At 39.3% G+C, this 20,642-nt stretch overlaps 1 protein-coding gene across 1 annotated transcript; it reads right to left on the minus strand.

Moving 5' to 3' along the window:
• Positions 1-6,321: 6,321 nt before the first annotated feature.
• Positions 6,322-20,642, minus strand: LOC135481969 (uncharacterized). The gene is made up of 8 exons (XM_064761765.1): positions 20,602-20,642; positions 19,276-20,329; positions 18,232-18,358; positions 16,957-17,122; positions 14,229-15,306; positions 13,604-13,721; positions 8,393-8,547; positions 6,322-7,467 (listed from the first exon to the last, which is right to left on the minus strand). The coding sequence occupies exons 2-8, from the start codon at positions 20,220-20,222 to the stop codon at positions 7,368-7,370; spliced, it is 2,691 nt and encodes an 896-aa protein (XP_064617835.1). The 5' UTR covers positions 20,223-20,329; positions 20,602-20,642; the 3' UTR covers positions 6,322-7,367.

Raw genomic sequence — 20,642 nt, forward strand, 5'->3', positions numbered from 1 at the left:
CTGTTTATCTTCAGATTTCTAATTTATCTCCTACATGGCTGATGATACAACATTAGTTACTTGTCAAAGTCATGACGTCATCTTAGTATCAATGTTTTGATATGGCATGCGGCTGTCTGTTGTATTGCATGACAGTAAGAGAAAGGTTTGCCATGAAGGCTAGACTGGACAAAGTCTGCATCCCGTGCTAAGGTTAGCCCATCACTCCTTTACATATATATGTACTTAGGTTGGGCTTGTACATACATATATTTATGCGCTTATACAAATTTATTTGTTATGTTTGTGGTCAAGTTACGGTATCTGATCAACATCGTTTACTGTGCAGGATGGATTTCTGCTGGCTATGGGCCAGATATGAAAACCTAAGCTGGCCGTCATTTTGTACATAGCCTATTGTGCCTTATAAACACCTTGAATTGAATTTATGTTGGAATATAGATTATTCATGCTTTACATATATATACATTGTACGTTTACCTGAATGACTGCATGTAAATTGAACAGATTTTATCATTTTATCAATTGAAAAAAAAAAAATGTTCGAAATATGGTGAAATAGCATTAGGGTAAAATGCTATTAAAAACTAGTCACAACTTCTGTTTAGTTTATCAATAATGTCAGTCGTTCTTCAATATTAGCAAAGTTGGGCACTGGGTGACCATATACAAGCGGATCTTGTTAAAGACTAGGTAGATTGTTGATGTATATTAAGTATTTAATATGACAACAAAGGTTAAACCAAAATTCTGTTCTACGTTTTAGTTTGAGCCAATCTGTGGTTATTACATCATTTTGTCCCCATGCTGCTGCATCATGACATTCGACACACCCAGACGTGGTGAAAAGACAAATTAAATCATATTTTTAGGTCATTCAGTTGATTGTTTTTCTTTTGCAAATATATTCAAAACAAGCACTGTATCTGTGCCCATACCAGCATGTCTTTCCAGACTGGCTAAATGAGTCATATGGCTGTTTCAAGTAGTGCATCGGTGTATCTGCACATCTGCACAACAGACCATACATACCTACATGTCTCCAGATCGGCTAAATGAGTCAGATGGCTGTTTCAAGTAGTGCATCAGTGTATCTGCACATCTGCACAGAACAGACCATACATACCAGCATGTCTTTCCAGACTGGCTAAATGAGTCATATGGCTGTTTCAAGTGGTGCATCGGTGTATCTGCACATCTGCACAACAGACCATACATACCTACATGTCTCCAGATCGGCTAAATGAGTCAGATGGCTGTTTCAAGTAGTGCAACAGTGTATCTGCACATCTGCACAGAACAGACCATACATACCAGCATGTCTTTCCAGAACGGCTAAATGAGTCAGATGGCTGTTTCAAGTAGTGCATCGGTGTATCTGCACAGAACAGACCATACATACCAGCATGTCTTTCCAGACCGGCTAAATGAGTCTGATGGCTGTTTCAAGTAGTGCATCGGTATATCTGCACATCTGCGCAGAACAGACCATACATACCAGCATGTCTTTCCAGACCGGCTAAATGAGTCAGATGGCTGTTTCAAGTAGTGCATCGGTGTATCTGCACATCTGCACAACAGACCATATATACCTACATGTCTCCAGACCGGCTAAATGAGTCAGATGGCTGTTCCAAGTAGTGCATCGGTGTATCTGCACAACAGACCATATATACCTACATGTCTCCAGATCGGCTAAATGAGCCAGATGGCTGTTTCAAGTAGTGCATCAGTGCATTTGCAAAGAAAATACATGAGACAAACAAAAACACCAGGTGCCAGGATCACGAAGCCATCTTAGACTTTAGTCAAAATTTCAATCATTAAACTTAGAATGTTCCTTTGCTTCATTTTAGCTGAAATTTATTTTTTAGTAACTTACCCGGAATTTGTAGTCACATGGTAATTTGAAGAAATAATGATTTTAAAGGAGAAAAAAACTTTAAAAAAATGACACTATAGGCGGAAAAGAGCACATTTTATTCTATCTGGGTTGCCTGCTTCATAATTCTGCGGTTTTTCCTCCCATACACGTAAAGCCTGAAAACGGCAAAGTTGGCATAAATCGCTGAGTCCATCGCGTCGTCCATCTTTACCTTATCCTGGGGGGGTGTTGCCTCTCAGCCAATGAGAGTCTTTAAAACTGCTGCCTTGTTCATGGAAACTCGGAACCTAAAGTCAACAAGACTGTCGCGCACATTAACGACATGAAATTTGCTAAATTATGTGGCTTCTGTTCTGTCATAGCCACATGGATTTTTATTTCCTTGCACTGTAGAGATCCTGTTCAAGCATAACCAACACTGCTCTCTCTGATATTTCACATTTCACAATGGCTTACGTTTGGTTACTGTGTCTGCTGGTGAGAACCCCCATGCTTCAGTTGTGATGAACTCTGGCAGCTGATGGTGCCATGAACTTTGGTCCTTGCCTTAGGCATACGGAAGAAACTGCAGACTGCACAAAGTTAACTTCATGAAGCCACTTAAAACACATAATCATTCCCATTAAAACATTTAATGCTCAATTAATTTACCTTTATAACATTCGCATTCATGTTTATGGCTTATTATTAACATTCATTTCACGTTCAGATTAAGACTAAATGTAAATGTACAGTGTACATATATAGGCTTGATTTTGGTTTTATTTATCTGAATGTAACATGGACTGCAAAGTGGTCTGGTGGTATTCAATGGATGGTTGACAAGCACCCTGGCTCATTGTAACAAAGTCCCAACGAAATGTGAGGTCGAAGGAACCCACAAGTTCAATGTTCAAAGCTCAACATTGAACGGTGGCATGGCATGGCTTTGACCCTGAAATTGATAAATGAAGAAATGAAGAGATGACATTAAATGATTCATGGTATCCCGGCTCGTGAAAAAAAGTTCAAGGATTTTCAAGGACCATCATTATTCAGTTGAGGCACAAGCCTTTGATGTGTCAATTGTTAATTACGATACAGAGGGAGATATAGAGAGAGGAAAACTGACGAGAAGTCGGTGGACTCTTTTGTGTTTTTTTTTACTATCTGATGAACTACTGGTTACAAACACTGTATTTTACCTACAGTTTTGTTAGTAAAATGTGCTTTGGGGTGTACATGTAGGCCTTAAAATTAGAAATTAATCAAACTGCACCAAAAAAAAACAAAAATAAGTGGTAGTGTACAATTTTGATAAATCGGAGTCTATTGGCATGGAATCGGACTAAGGGGGGATAACTCTGTAAGGGAAGTGCTCATGTTTCGGAAAGGAACACACCACTCGACAGTGTACCTGAATAGTCTGTGCCGCTATATATGATTCCGCGGAAGCAGACAGAAGGTCGCGTATGGACACAGCTAGTTGACCCACGACGTTTTGGAAGTTAAGCTTCCAATTTTTCACATTTTTTCAAAAATATTTTCTCTAACCCTGTATTTTCGCTCTCCATATTCAAGTCCATGTAAGTCCCTTTGTCCGACTGCCGGTGGGTAACAATGGACATTCACTGAATGCGCGAATGCCGAGTCAAACAGGTATGAACCATAGCCATTACAAAATACAGCCCGAGATTCCTCTGACGTTAGGTTTGGCAAAATTTTGGTTCGGCCATGGATAACCTCAAACCGACGTCAGAGCGCGTTCCGTTTAAGAATCAGAGGCCGATTCCACAAAGCCCTTTATGACTGAAGTCAGAATTTAAACAGTCCGTATGAACCTTAATGTTTTGCACTCGTAGTTGAAATGGGGACAATACTTTTTCAGTATTGGTATTCCAGTAACTGATCGAGGTATTTGCAGGCTGATGCATACGCACCAGGTCTAATGCCGATGTAATTCATGCTGGTGGCACAGAATGGGCGAAGGGTAGAGGATACCAGCATTAGTTATAGTCTCATCTTGACATAAAGGTACATAAATTAATACAGGCTGACAGATAATAAGCATTTACTGGCTCATGCAGCTGCACCAGGAATGGCGAAATGTCGGCACATGCTGGTCGCTTCAAAGAAACATGAAAGGGTCGATGTGCAAAGTGGTGCTGGCCCATGCAGCAACAGGCATCACGAAGGGATCATTGTTAAGTAAGTCTGCTCAATGGCCCAGTATTAATTGTGTCGATTCTTAATTGTTATCTGTTAATAATGCATGGAATTAAGTAACCTAGGCTTTAAACTCAGCCAGCTAGTTCACCAAGATATAAACAGGATTTTGCTTAGCATTACGGCCAAAAATAAAGATGACAGTTCACGTTATTGACGAATCCCATGTATGGGTGTTCGGTGGCACCTGTATTTCGTGTTCCCGCGAAGTATAAGGTAGAGTATAAGGCAGACTTACAGAATTTGGAAAGTCCGACCGTCTGTTTCTAGGTGTATTTTTGGTGAAATCAGTTAATTAGTCAGCAATGAAAGCTTATGTGAAACACAGATTTTACAGTACGCTTTCAAAATGTTCACCGTCTTGTTTTCAATAAAAACGCTCCGCGAGTTCGACTACGTTATTGGCAGAGGAAAATAGAACAAATGATATTTCATGCATAGGCCGCATTCACGAAGTGCGATTAGTTGAATTCTTTCAATTGTACGATTCAGTGCAGAGAATGATACGTGTCTTATACAGTTTGTTTACTGGCTTGTGAATTAGACTGCATGGAAATGTTGAGCGACCACGTTCATTGTCACGCCTTGGTCAGATAGGGGTCAATTTAGGCCCAACTATGTCATCACTTACTTTTGAATTATTTTCGCTGTGATTTTCCGCAATATGCATAATCTATATGCCTCTGTGTCCACTTAAATATTGCATGATGCTTTTCATTGTAAAATATTTGAGTAAAGGCAGCGACATGTTTTATGAAGTTTCATGTCACTGTTGTCAAGATGGCACCTCCAGACCCTGGTGTTAAGAAACTTTTAATTCAAAATTTCTCTATATCTGTAGACGCCCACAAAGTAATAAAATCCCGTAATATAATGATTATTGCACTATGGGTTCCACTTGCTACCCGCAGTGTAACCTTGGTACATTATAGATAACACTGATAGCACTACCCACAGTGTAAAATTACTACATTAGGGAAAGCACGTGTTACCCACAGTGTAATAATTGTTACTTAAGGGTGACCTTCGCCTAGTACATTCTGTCCATTATGTACTGCGTGTTATGGTGAGTAGGCCTGGATCATTCGTGCTTCTGAGCATTGTATCGACTTGCCCAGTACACTTCTACTCAGATGGAATGTATTTGTTATATACCCCTTTCCTCCGATCTTATCGGGAACATTGTCTCGTCTCGCGGGGAAGATTCAAAAACTGGCGTTTTCAGTTCCGTAAAGGTTTATTCTAACTACATTGATCTTGTACTTTAAATGAAGTTTTCAACACAAAAGAATGAATGATTATGGCTTAACGCCACATTGCTACACACAAAAGAAAGAACGTACGAACACATGAAAGTTTGCTAAGACAATCTGGACAACACCTGTTTAAATCTGAGCAATTTCCAATTTGAAGATTGTAGGCCTATGTATTTATAAACCAGTGACAGGCTCCTATCATGTGGAAATATATATATTATGTATTGTGAAAAAAAAAAAAAAAAACCCCGCGGTGGAATCAGTAGACACTGGGTGTGAGCGTAAGACTGGTCAAGAATTTGTAATCTACACGGACAACATCAACACAAGATGACTGACTGAGCTAGCAAAAGATTGGCCTTCATCTGACAGAATCTCGTGTCACCCAGCAGCAAATTTTACCTTGAGCAGACAATACTGATATGTGAACAGTGTCCGATGTACACACGTATTACTGTAGAAGTGAATAAAAAAAATTGTTACACAATGGGCAGGCTGCGGACTAAAAACAAGTGCTCCCCACACAAAGGGAGATAACCTAATAATTATACACACCTGTGGCAAGATCTCTCCCAACACTATCTTCTCCATTGTGCTGATGAAACTCAATATTATTGGACAAAAACAAAGGTTTTGACATGGGTTCTTAAAAAAGAAGCATATGGTTTGCTGTTTGCCTTAACACAGGGTCTTCATATGACCAGTGCTAAATTAAAAATCAGTCATTGAATCTTATGAAGATTGCCATTTCCTCAATTTTCAATCTCCCAAACAATAGCTTGACCTGACGGTTTCCCATTTTGAGAATTTGAGCCCAAACCATGGAATTTACCTGGAGAGTTAGAGCTCAAACTCATCAGTGATGAAGCACTGATACAATAGCTGCTCTCACAAATGTCAACACCCAGAATTTTGAATCAGGTATAGCTGCTACTTTTCTTGTCATTTAATTAAGTGACAAATTTTGAAACTTGGGAAGTATGTTTCACACATTTTATTATAAAAATCAGAAGATACACATTTGTGTACATGAAATACTTACAAATATATCTCAGAATTTATTATACACATATACACTATTGGACCACACATAAAATGTACATTATGAAATCTATGTTTGTGCATACATTATCTTATGTCATTTAAGACAACTGTTAAAACCTTGCGTAAGATGTATCTTAAAACTGGTATAAAAGAAGCAAAAGTCAAGATAATTCCTTAAAATATATTTGCTTTGCAGAGATTTTGATAAAAGTGATATTTAAAAAGTATCAGGACTTGAAACAGTACCTTGACATAAGGACACACAGTATATGAATTCTATATAGTAGCAATTCTATATAGTAGCACTTTAATACATACAGGGAATTAAAATGGTAAGTCCTTATTATGTATGCCTGTCTGTATGTGCATTTTAACGCACATGTTTAATTTTGAGTGAAATTAGTGAACACAGTAGGAACAAACAATGAGCCATGTACTGAGCAAGGGGGTCATTGTGAACCACTAATGTCAACACAGAGACTCTGAATCACCTTAGTAGATATGGGATAGATCTACTGCTCTAGAAGTAATCTTCATGTACATCTCCCTTACATACATTCTTATATATGTCCACTTTTTTGTTTCAGAAAATTAAACGTTCATTAAATATCTTTTTTATCAAAATATAACAAAAAAAAAAAATAATAATATAACAGTGGAAATACCCCAGGCCTACAGAATATACAAAAATTTACCATTAAATTTTTCTTTTTTGTTTTTTTATTATACAAAACAAATGAATATGAGAAGTGTGTGTTTTCTTGTACAAGTATTATGTTAAGCCTACATATGGTGATACTGTATCCATGAAACCCTATATGTACGCACATGTATGTCTCAATTCTATTCACCATATTGTAATGAGGAATGCATGAACACCTGAGGAATGATTACTAGTATTTGCATAATGATGATTGACATATGAGTTGGGATGCTGACATCTATTTGGTTTGGCAGATCTGTAGGTCCTCGCTGGATCAGTGGATGAGAAGCGACATCATGGAGAGAACGGAGACCAAAATCCAGCTTCCTACCACATAAGCAGATCCTCCTATACGACACTTCAGAGTTTCAAACCTGGTGAAGTAAGAAATAAGAGAACATCAGTGGTATTGGTGTGCATTTCATCAAATATATACATCTTTAGGGAAATCCTTAGCTGCAAGACAAATGCACCCCAGTGGAGCAATCAAAAAAACGAACCAGCAATTCGGAAGCAGTGCAAAAGCAAAAAGCAGCCTTCACAGGATTGAGCCATCAGAATAATAACCATGTTAAAGTCCACAACATAAGATAACGGTCATAATTTTGCTGAAAACGGATGAAACAGTCCAATGGCCAAATCTGCTAAATGTAACTTGTCATGGTGAAACTATCAAGTTTCAACTCAACACAATGAACTATTTTGGATAAAAGTTTGGAATATCTAAACTGGATACAGAAACTTGCATTTGATCTGTAACCTGGTGTGGTTAAGCCATGTACCATGTGATGAACCGTTTTGAAAAAAAAAAAAGTCTGAAAAACTGGTTAAGTTTAAAATGGCCACACCATAATTTTGTCCAATGTGGATTTGAGGGTTCAAATCTCGAACTTGATATGTAACCTATGGTGAAGTCTTGTATCAAGTTAAAATTCAATATGGATGTCCAGAAAACTGGTGCAACTGACTGAGAGACAGACTGGGTGCAAACCAAGCTCTTTACCAAGCATACATACTGAATGGTTGACCTCTATGATCTGACATGAAAGTCCCAGTAGCTTTTTGTTTCAAGTTTAGAATTTTTGACCATGTTAACCATAGCCCAAAATGGGATTGACGAGAGGTCCTTTTTTGGCAGCAGATATCTCTAGATTATATGACCTTTAAACTTCTTATATCAAAGTTTGTTGGTCTTGTGCCCTGCTAATTGCTAATTGAATTATTTCAGATTTACAATGCATGAATTGTTAAAAGCTTGAATAATTTTACTGTGTAAGGTGTTAGGGGTCAAGCCTTTACCTGTTTGGCTCTCCGTCCATCATCTTCCTCCATTCATCCTCCATAGTTTGACCATCAAAGAACCAGGCCTGCTCCTGGAAAGGGTACTCGTAGCCCTGTTCACACTCACACTTGTAACTGCCCAAGGTGAAACGTTTACCAGGCAGGGCCTCACACTGTAACACACAAATGTCATCAGCATTAAAACAAGCTGCAACTTCATTACTGTTAGAGCAAACTGCTACTTCATTATCGTTAGAGCAAGCTGATACATCATTATTGTTAGAGAAAGCTGCTGCGTCATTATTATTAGAGCAAGCTGATACATCATTATTGTTAGAGCAAGCTGCTACGTCATTATTGTTAGAGCAAGCTGCTACGTCATTGTTAGAGAAAGCTGCTACGTCACTGTTAGAGCAAGCTGCTACGTCATTGTTAGAGCAAGGTGCTACATCATTATTGTTAGAGCAAACTGCTACATCATTACTGTTAGAGCAAGCTGATACGTCATTATTGTTAGAGCAAGCTGATACGTCATTATTGTTAGAGCAAGATGCTACATCATCTTCATCAAAATCAGGCTCTACATGTCATCAAAATCAACTGCTACATCATGTTTACCATCTAAATCAGCTGCTACACCATTATCAAAATCAGTTGCTACACCACCATCATCCAAATCAGGTGCTACACCATCATCAAAACCAGCTGCTACACCATCATCATCAAAACAAGCTGCTCCATCAACATCATTAAAACAAGCTGCTGATCACCATTAGAGAAAGCTGCTGCAACTGGAGACTAAACAAAGATGCTGCACCATCAATGTTGAACAGGCTGCTACAGCTCCAAACACAGGGTCTAAGCAGCACTAATTTTCTGTTTCATATGTCAGCCTGGACAGGTGGATGAGTACACGAAGGTGGCAAAGCCAATGCTAAAGCTAACTTTCCACCCAGTACCTGGGTAATACCATAGATTTGCGAGTGCTTCCCTAAAGAGAAAATACACAATTTTCAAGTTATGTCATTAGAACAGAGTAATATCCCAAATGCAACACATCATCTTTTTACATCGCAGTATTCCTATTGCTGACGCCTATATATGTGCAAATACACCGCCAAAACCAATCAAAAATTTATGTTGTTGGAATCGCACCAGAATAAACACATTATCCTCTTTTTTAAAAATCTGTTGATCGCCTGATAATAGGTTTCATTCGTTTTGGCTCAAAAAAAAAAAAAAAAAAAAGAGAAACAAAAGAATCATAATTTGACATAGCTATTCAGTCCTTACTCACGATTTAACGAGAAATGTTGCCTAAAACACCGCTGAGTACACCCAAGGAGAGCTTTGTAAGAGGGTGACCGGGTGGAAAGGAAGAAGGGAGAGGGCGTCTTTAGGCAATCGTGAAGAAGTTGTTTTTTTACCTTTCCATAAGTTGAACTAACCATTGTCTAACATGAAAACTGCACTGCTCTGGCTTAATGAAATTAGGCTCGGCAATACAGGCTTGCTGTCATAAGAAAATCTATTTTCACCCAGTTTGTTTGCATCAGAAGATACAAACGTCTTCACACCTTACAAATGTAGGCTCTAATGATCAAACACTAGCATTCATTGTGTGGAAATACTTGTGAGGAGATGTCAGTCTAGAACTGTGTATTCAAATATAAACAGCCGAGTTGTATTGGTATGCAAATCGCAACTTCGCCCAGCTCTGGGTATAGCCTTCGAAGTTCCAACCATTGGGGGACTCGTCAATCACAGCACAGACCAGACCAGACAACGTGTTTGGTAATTGTTTTCAATTCTTACCGTGGTAATAGATTAAATGTGTTGTGAGCATCACTGTAAAACATTTGCACGACTATAAATATATATGATGGCTTTGTTGAAATGATTTTGTAACAAAGTCAAAAAGCAAAGTCTCCAGAAAATGTGCACACTCATCAATGTGCAGGTGACAGTGTGTCAAATCAAACTCCCATCTGCTAGTATAGATTTGGTGGGAGATTTCACCATAGTGACAACTCCAAGGGGCGGGTCAATCAAAATAAGTTCATCTACTTGGTTAATGTTGAATTCTGGACGCTGTCAGTTACCTGTAACACATGTACGCACACGTGACTGTGAGCTCTCAGAAAATGAAATGAAATGGAAGCAACCTTGCACAAATACTGTTTAAAAACTGTTGTAATATGAAGCTGCTAAAGGGCATATATTGTGAAGGTATCCAGTTCCATACATGTGAGCACAATGTTCAACTGATGCTCGTTGGGCTTGTGATCGCCATTTTGTGAAAACAAGAACTGAAACTGTCCAGACTATCTTATAATGAAACACCTGCTTGAGGCCTGGAAAACATTCCACTGGATTTTAAGGGAGCTTGATGACAGATACTTGTCAATGAGAGGCCAGTTTCACACAGATGTGGTACATGTATGATAATCGCACATATAGGACAATTGGTGCGGTAGTAGTGACATACAAAATATCGTACGACAAATGTGTGATAAAAAAAATGTTGTATGCCAGTTTGTGAAATTGGACCCAGATTTTTACAACTGAAAAGGATTTAATGATTTAACTGTTAGATTTATTTCTGGCTCTGTAAATGGACAACACTGTTCCCCGCCTAGTGCATTTGCCAATGCGGAATGACACTTTGTGAAACTCTGCCCAGATTTTTACCAATGAAAAGAGTTCAATGATTTAATTGTTACATTTATTTCTGGCTCTGTAAACGGACAACCTTATTCCCCGCATAGTGCATTTGCCAATGAGTAGCGGATTAACAGGAATTTAGAGGTTGTTAATTACAATGCTGTGGATATTTGGGAAAAAATGGATGGTGAAAGTGTTTACATTGTTTAATCCCTCTTCACCCTTGCTGGATTCAGATGGAATTTTCTTTCATCTACCACAGCCAAGCCATGCAGGTGTTTCAAATCACATGGTGGTTTGACACGGGTGATCACTTGTGGGGGGAGAGGAAACTGAGCATCCTATGACCCAAAGTCGATAATCCACACATTTGAGTTCATTATGTTGGGATTACAGCATGCCACGCTTGACGAGTGGGAATCAGTACTAGCATGTGTTTTCATGGAATGCATTTTGATCCAATGCAACTTCATTTACAATTGCAGTACTAGATCGGCAGTTATGTATAAAATACTATGGAGAACTTACCAGGATTATACCCACTATGGATTTTGAGAGTGTTTTCAGGTACAGTAAGTATTTGTGACATGGTTTGAACAAAAACATTAGCACCAGTGTGGAATAAGTTTCTTTGTGAAAACTTTTTAGTAGAGTTTAGACTGCAACCATAGTACCTGTAGTGCACATGTACTCGGCTGATAATGAAACGCCTTGATCTGCTTAAAGTCAGCTCTTTCGTCCAGTTGCTGTTTTGTTTTTTCTTGTTGTTGATGATGTAGTTGCACTGGTACTTCAGCTGACATTGATCAATGATTGAGGGGAATGGGCTAGACCTGTGGGCAATCATGCGTAATGGCAGCATGCACAGCTATACAGGTGATACGTTGGGTTAGGGAGCTATAATACGCTGTGTTTGTGGAAACATCAATCAGCCACCCCCTTCGCCAGTTTTCTCAAGAGTTTAAATGCCTGGGTGTTGACGTGGGAGTTTTTTCGAGAATGTCCGAATTTCTACAGTGTCCGAAATTCGAGAAGAATTACAGTTATTGATTGTCTTTCATCACCACCCCATATTAAAATTGGCAAGCCGACCCTACGGTGTCTTAAGGAAACGATGTCACATCTGATCATTAAGGGATGTCACTCTTGTCATAACGTCATATCTCAAAACCTGCTGTAGCTCAGCCATCAGCAAGCGTACAAAATTCTCAGAATGCAGTACATTCAGCAAGTTAGTAATGGATGAAATTCCAGGCCATTTCGGGTATGTCTTGCGTTGAAAATAGAACGTTTTTTTCCCCACAAGACCATCCAAGAACTGCATGAAAGGGTAAATGAATGGAGGCCAACATTTTCATTTGACATTTTGAAACACACAACTAAAATTGAAATAATCCACACTAAAAAAAAATTGTTGCACCTCAATGCAGAATCTGCTGCCAAGAGCAAGAATTATTCAAGTTTGCGTGTCTGTTCACATGACATAAATACCCGGTATATATTATCATCTAGGCATCAAACTCTAACCATTTCTTACCTGTTAAAATATAACCTTAGATCTACAGAGCAGTATTGGTATAAGAAAGTTCAATATTTGATACTAGAGTAGTTTTTGCCTGTAAATACAAATATGTTTTCGTGTGATATGAACTTGGCAAGGAAGAAATATCCAACCATCTTTTTTGGCACCAGAAGATAATCACAGTAAAGCTCACGTGATTATTCCGCCAGTGCCAAGGAAGAGGACTGGTCTCATTTTTATGCCTATGGGTTATAACATGCAGTTACTGTTAATACTTGGTCTTGAACAGGCAACAGCCAATCATTGAGCCAATCATATATACCCAATGGTTGTGGTGTTCCCAAAGAATTAGTTTATGTGGCCCAGTTGATTGTAACATAATAGTATTTGAAGGTAAGCCCATGTACAGTTTAGTAAAAATTACTCTACAAAGGTTTTTAATATGTCAAAAAATGTCAGTATCAGGAAGTAACGGTAACTTATATTTATCTGATCAGTGTTTTATGTCGTACTCAAGATTATTTCACTTATACTACGGCAGTCATCATTATGGTGGGAGGAACCAGGGCACAGCCCAAGGGGAAAACCATGACCATCTGCAGGTTGCTGGCAGTTCTTCACATGGCCAAAGCGGAGAGGATGCCAGCAACAGCTGGACTTGAACTCAAAGTGACCGCATTGGTGAAAAGCTCCTGGGTCATTACACTTTGCTAGCTCGCTAACCAACTGAGCCACGGAGGCCCCTAATATCTTTTATATAACTATGTTATATTTCATAAAAAGACTTTGTCACTGACTCAAAACCCTTTGGATTTTCGGGCCTAGGTAACAGCTGGACCACCTCCCCTCTGATGAATGAGATACCCCGCGATTCCATTTTGGTTAATATATACTATGTTCCTGAGGAAAAGATTGGCTTAACCAAGGACTGAACCCACATCTCCTGTGCCAAAAAGAAAAACTGCTATGTTAAAAAAAAAAAAAAAAAAAAAGAAATACATGCAAAAAGGAATTGCCTTTACATACTGTCTATGTATACTCACATATGTGGTTTTAAAGTCACACCGAGCTGTGTTCTTGAAAGCATTGGCCACATCAAAGTTTTGTGGACACTGGTTAATGTCTAACTCCTCCAATTTCACATCTATTGTCACCACTCCCCTGTTGAATTTAAAAGTGTAGGTTACCACAGACTCATTTCAAACAGGTCAATGATAATTTACAAAACTGAATCTTATTTCATGTCATTATTTAAATCTACAAACATGTCAGTATATTTTTCAGCCTATTCATGATAATTTAATGTGTACTCCTGGAGTCCCCCTCATACTGAGTGCACTTGATTGTGTGAAAGGAATTACATATGAGCTTATGTAGACCTACACAAATGAAGTTGAAACACTTCTTCTCATTTATAATGTTGAAGTCCATAAGCTTGGTGTCGACGACAAGAACGCATTGCCTCGGGTGACACCATAATCATTCAAAAAGCATGATGGTCATTAGCATTCAAACTTCAATATAACTGATTAACACACTGAAGTCATATTAGTCTTTATACCTCAATTTACAAAGAAACTATTCATGAAGAAATATACAATATTCATGGAAACAAGCCTCTATCAGAATGGCATGCCTGTCAGTGTCTTTAAAGAAGTATAAACTTACTTGAACTCGAGTTGTGTTCGGAGGCTGTTCATGCCAAAAAAGGGCGCCACATATGTTAGCACCCATTCATTCACCATACCATCACATTTGAACTGAGGGCGGAGCCAAACCCCGTCTTCATATGAGGCGGCCCTGTAAAACATGGGGTAGTGCTCAAAACGCACAGCGCTGGATCCGTTCCTATCATAGCGCACCATCGACCTCATAGTGTACTTCTTCAGACTGTAAAAATTGGTGGACCATCTGGATTTCATGTCAATGAACCAGCGATTGGTAGTGTAAGGTGTTTTGAAACCAGCAAAGTCAATAGCTTTGAAGTCATCCTGGCCTTGCTTATTTTCTGATGGTGTTCTGAAAGCGAATGGACCAAAGTACTCACGAGTGATACCACTGCTAAACCTGGGATCAGTGTTGTTGACGGGAGGAGACATTCGGAATTTGTACTTGTCAAAAAACACTCCGCTAGCATAGATCTTGAAATCACCCATGATGTTAGAGAGAACCTCACCGTAAATGTGAGTCTCATTTAGCAAGCGATCACCACGGATGTCTCCAAACTGCTCATCTTCATTGACATTCTGTAGAAAGTTGCTGAGGAAATGAGCTAACCTCAAACCTGTTCTGGCTTGAGTTTCAAACTGGATGTCAACTCCATAACCAACATCTCCTGGCAATAGCAATTCAAAGTCTTTCATGCTGTGGCATTTTGTCGCATCTACGTTGAACATGCGATTCCGTAATCGCTGCATTCTATCATAACTGCTTTGATCGAAGCTTCCTTTGCCCGTCTTGCTGGTTTTTTGTTCGACAGTGCCAACAGTCCTCTTCGTTCTGGGAACGTAATGGACCCTTCTCTTGCGTTCTGCAGCAGCCCTTTTCTCTATCTTCTCTTCTCTTTCTTGAGACAACAGACGACGTGAAGTTCTTGATGGCTGAGGTAGTATACTGCGAACAAACCTCTGTCTCTGGTTCTCATACTTTACTGTCAAAGGAACTTCATGCTTCTCGTGTCTTTTAGCAGTTAAACTTCGCTTGTTTATCTTTGTTACAGGTGGTTCTCTGGGAATAACCCTTAATTCTGAAACAAGCACAAAAGGTTGTTTTATCCCTTATACAATTATGGGTGTGACATATGTCAACAAATATTAATTAATACACCAATTAAACTGTTGGTTCAGTCACATTTGCCTCAACACAGAGCAATTTTCTTACACAGTGCTTTAATATTTCAAAGCAAAAATTGAAAAGAAATGCCTATAGTATATGCAATAAATCACACTTATTTTGATTTGGGTGTTGGGGGGGGTGGGGGTGGGGGTAGTTTTCGTTGGCAGATTTTGTAGAGTGGGGCAATAATGAATCTTATATGAGTTATAAATACGATAATATATAATATGTACAACTTCAGGCGTTATTGGTTTTTCACTGGTTCAAGTTCTGGATAACTAATTACTTATTACTCTCCTACGGGTGTGACTTCAGCACAGTGTACTACATGTGCTTGCTTTCAATAAAGAGTCAATACAATATTTCAAGGAGGTTTCTTATGTATAGAAATTTGGAGGTGCACTTTGCCACACAATGGTTTTATCATCATTTCTAACAATATTAATTCAGTAGAATTACTACAAAGATGTTAAACATAAACTATTCCAAAAGCACTCCCTAGCACTTTTTCCTAGTCCACTATGTGGAAAATAAATCAAAACAAAAAGTCTGACTAAGAATGTATTCGTTTTTGAGGAACTTCAAGCCAATGTGACCAGGGTATAAAGTACATTTTTTGTCCATAACTAGTAAGTAGATTTCTATGAATTCCAATCCAAAGGGCTTATTAAACCAAAAAAAACCCAAAACTTTTAAACAATAATGACTAAAAATAGATCAGAATTTAAAGGTTTTATTCGTGTAGTTAGCATTATTTGTAAGTAAGTAATGGTTGTGCTATGTATTACAGAGGTCCACCATTTTTGGCTCTTGGGACACTAATCGGCTCTTCAGTATCAGGAGGTAACAATGTGTAGCCTCCCAGGCTTTCCATATTCACCTCTCGCCTTGTGTACTGCCACATGTCAGCTACAAGAGGATGCTATGCAGTAAATTCTGTGTCAATGACGTATGTCGATTTCACAGCAATCTGCCTTCTCCTTGGCAAAAGGACTACATATCTACAGGGTAATTATAGATTCACAAATGTGGCTTTCCTAAGAGAGCTACAGCTTTTTATTGTTTTTCTATCTTTGGAGCAAAAAAGTCATCAAAAATAAAAATCTGTTGCTATAGGCACTTTAGGCAATGAGTTTTATTTCCAGTGTAACTGATCTGAGGGTTTTCTTTTCAGATTGGCCAAAATATCAAATGTGTTATATCGCAACTCTAATAAGCCAATTTAAATTAATCTTGACATCCTGACCAGGTATATGTTATCTGCTGTGTTACATATACCATTTTGTCAAACAAGTGCAGTCGCACCTGTAGAAAATGGGCAAGAAACCCATGGGGAGACAATCTCACCTAGGCTGGGAACAAATACTGCAAATGCAATGCTACTGCCTTCTTTTGGGGGCCTCATGCACAAAGCTATCGTAGGCTAAGATGATTGTAACTACAATGGCAACATGTGTTTATAGCATGTGACGTTATAATAGTTACAATCAACTTAGCCTGCAATCACTTTGTGCAAGCGGCCCCTGAAAAGGCATGTGAATAAAAACAAAAGAGGGCTTACCACCAATCGACAGACAATCAAAGGATCTTTCATACTCTTCTTTGGTTGCCTGCTCTATCTCCCAGCCAAGAAATGGTCCATTGTGCCACCAAGGGTAACGATAGCCTGGTTTGCAAACACATCTGTACCCGCCACGCCTGAACCCAAACCCACTTAGTGGTTCACACTTGAAAAATCAACGAGATCAACTGTCAGGTTTTAAGTTTACATTGAAAAATTTGATATCCGTAAATTCTTCATTATACAGGTGTATACAGACTGGGTCAGAGTACACACACACACATGCTGCACTGCCAGCCAGATGTTGAACACACATGCATACTGCACTGTCAACAAGACATTGTACACACACACACACATACTCCACTGCCAGCCAGACATTGTACACACATGCATACTGCACTGCCAACAAGACAATGTACACACACATACACTGCACTGTCAACAAGACATTGTACACACACATACTGCAACAAGACATGATACACACACACTGCACTGACAACAAGACACTGTACATACAAACGCTGCACTGTCAAAACATTGTACACACACACATACTGCACTGCCAGCCAGATGTTGTACACACATGCATACTGCACTGCTAACAAGACATTGTACAGACACACACATACTGCACTGCCCACAAGACACTGTACACACTGCACTCCCACTAGACACTGTACACACACATATACTGCACTGCCAACCATTGTGCACGCTCACATACTGCACTGCCAACCAGACATTGTACACACACATATACTGCATTCAGCCAGACGTTGTACATACAGTATGCACTGCCAAATGGACATTGTACACACATATACTGAACTGCCAACCACTGTACACGCACACATACTGCACTGCCAACCAGACCAAACATTGTGCACACACACATACTCCACTGCCAGCCAGACATATACTGCATTGAGTGTACACACAGATACTGTTCTACCAAATGGACATTGTACAAGCATATACTGCACTGCCAACTTCACACTGTGCACAAGTATACTCCACAGCCAAACAGACACTGCACACACATATACTGCACGACCAAACAAACATTGTATATATGCATACTGCATGGCCAAACAGACATTGCACACATGCACACTGCATGGCCAGACATACATTGTACACATGCACACTGACTGCCATACAGACCTTGCACACACACACACACACACACACACAGAGAGCACTACAAAACAACCATGACACAGGGCATACCCACGTATCAGTGAGAGAAAAAAACAGCTGACAACTAACCATTGTTGTGTCCTTACAGCGAGCTGTGTTAGCAAAGAAGTTTGGGGCTGGATTTCCTTCACCAACGGGACAAGGATTAAGGTCAATTCTCTCAAACTCTATGTCCATCACTGCTTCGCCTACAAACCTGGCATGGAAAAAAACAAAGAATATCTTTGATATATATCAGCTTCCTGCCAGAGAAATCAAGGTTGTACGCAGTATTATAAAGATATATTCAACAAACCTGATGCACATGTACACAGAGATGTCGATGTATGTGTATAATGGTAATTATAAATAAAATCCACAAGAATGCACAGGAAAGGTTCAACTGATAAAAAAAAATAGCTAATATTTATTTAATTGCAACCATTCAAAAATTTTAATTACAGAGCAGCAGTGTTTCTTTTAATTTTTCATCTCAACTACAATTTTTTATCGTTGTAAATACACAACGATATTTGACTATATCTTCTCTCTGCTGGTATGCATATTTTAAACACGTCACATTCTCAGTTCTTATGAATTTTCAAAAACTTAAGGTATGAACAAAATATCTGACAAATGAGTTACATGATACTGAGTATGTAAAAAAATGTATTCTGTGGGCAGTGCTGGTATAAATGCATGTACATCAGCGAGGTCATCATTAAAGTAAGCACAGCTTGAAGTACAGCTGTAAGATAAAACAAGGTGGAAAACAGACAGGGGAAAAACATCATTCTGTTAGATGGATCGGAAGTTAGGGAACGTGGGATCTCCTTAGTAACAAACAGCGTGGATGAAGAAAGCAGTCCTTCCAACGTTATTGCATCGAAAAATGCCTATTATTGGATCGCTATCAGCGATCTTTTATCCGCTGCATTTGTATAATTTTCAGCTTAATTCCACAAATGGTCTGAGTATTTCTGCAGAGCATTCGTGATGTTATTTTGTACAAATAGGCCTTACTGGCCTAAAAGTGACCTTTCCCCCAATGCTTTAACACTGGATGGCCATTTTGTATTAGACACGACTTCCGACCCATCTTACAAAATTCACAATGTTAGGATTCATATATACCTGGCCCTTTGAGTATGTGTCCAGTTGGTGTATCTGGGCATGAAGTCTACCACCGGAGCAGCAGCGCTTACAATCCACTTGTTAGAGTGACCACAGTCAAAATAGGGCTGGGTGAAGCGGACAGGCATACTGAGGTCATCACTGTCTTGCTGACCAGGCTGGGGTGGACCAAAGAAAGGTGTCCCTTGATACTCTTTGTGAATAAACTTCCCTGTTGTATTTGAAAGTTTCATTGATACTGTGTAAGTAAACTTACGCAAGGTGTCTACATTACTCTCGAGATCTGGTAGAAAGAATTTGTACCACGGGTTCGGCTTGTACAAAGGATGGGTGTAGTTGGTATCCCTACCAGCAGACATGTCATGGACATCTGTTGTATAATTGGATGGTTCTCTTAACCAATTGGTTGGTTCGTTGTAGTCATCGGCCCGCCATGCTCGTGGAGCAAATAATGGCAATGTCTTGTTGAAGGGCAAAGTGATAAGAAAGTTGGCGTAGTGCACATCATTGTCAAAATAGAGAGCGCTGCCATTTATGCAGCCAGTGCCTGCAGACACATCAGCGGCCATAGACATGTAGTAGTACATCAGTCCAGGCTGATACTTGAAGTCTATTTCAGTTTCGTTCAGATATTGGTATATGAAACTGTAATAATAAGCCCTGTTTAGAGCCATGCTGTGAAGCTGAAGCAGACAAGTTCTGTTGGCGAAAAATATATTGCTTAACAATTGATTATACTTCGGTATTTGGGAAACGGCTTCTGCTGGTAACTCGATATCTTTTCTGGACTTTGATCGGCAGTTTTGGGCTGTCACCGACGTCATTTTGTCCATGATGATATCAAAGTTATCGTAAGGCATCCATGTGAATGGGGTTTCTTGGCAAACTGTTAGTATAGCCAGCACCGTGACAAGGAGGGTAGGACCCAGGTATTTGCAAACCGTCATCTTGTCGATTTCCACCACTATCTCTCTACCTTCCTTAGCCGATCGCCTTCATTTGTCTTCAAAACGTCACCGTCTTTTTGCCAAGCTAATACAACTTAACCAGCGATCTGCAAGTGAAGAGAGAAACAATCCAAATTCAAGATGGCGTAGGTAGACTGGCTCACCTATGTAAATGAGTGGGTGACGCTGCCAGCAATGCGCAGGTCCCTTTGAAGTTCTCACAGGTAAAATAACGCGGAAATCACTCATTCACTATTAAAAGTACACTAGCTTATCGCATCTGCTTGTGGTTGTACAGTTTTCACCTTATATAAGCACCAAGGAATAGTCGCAGTAACACGTAGGCCTACCTGTAGTTTGGTGTTGAAATATAACCTACCTGTAGGTTAATGTACGCTGTGGACTCCGGTATACCTGTGC

This window comes from Liolophura sinensis, chromosome 1 (assembly GCF_032854445.1).
Source record: "Liolophura sinensis isolate JHLJ2023 chromosome 1, CUHK_Ljap_v2, whole genome shotgun sequence".
Classification (NCBI taxonomy): Eukaryota; Metazoa; Mollusca; class Polyplacophora; order Chitonida; family Chitonidae; genus Liolophura; species Liolophura sinensis.

Coding starts and splice junctions, on each gene's coding strand:
- LOC135481969 (XM_064761765.1), bottom strand. CDS start 20,222: ATGACGGTTTGCAAATACCTGGGTCCTACCCTCCTTGTCACGGTGCTG. Junction 17,123..18,231: donor GCTGTAAGGACACAACAATG/GTTAGTTGTCAG, acceptor TGATTTTTCAAG/TGTGAACCACTAAGTGGGTT. Junction 15,307..16,956: donor TGATTGTCTGTCGATTGGTG/GTAAGCCCTCTT, acceptor TGCTTGTTTCAG/AATTAAGGGTTATTCCCAGA.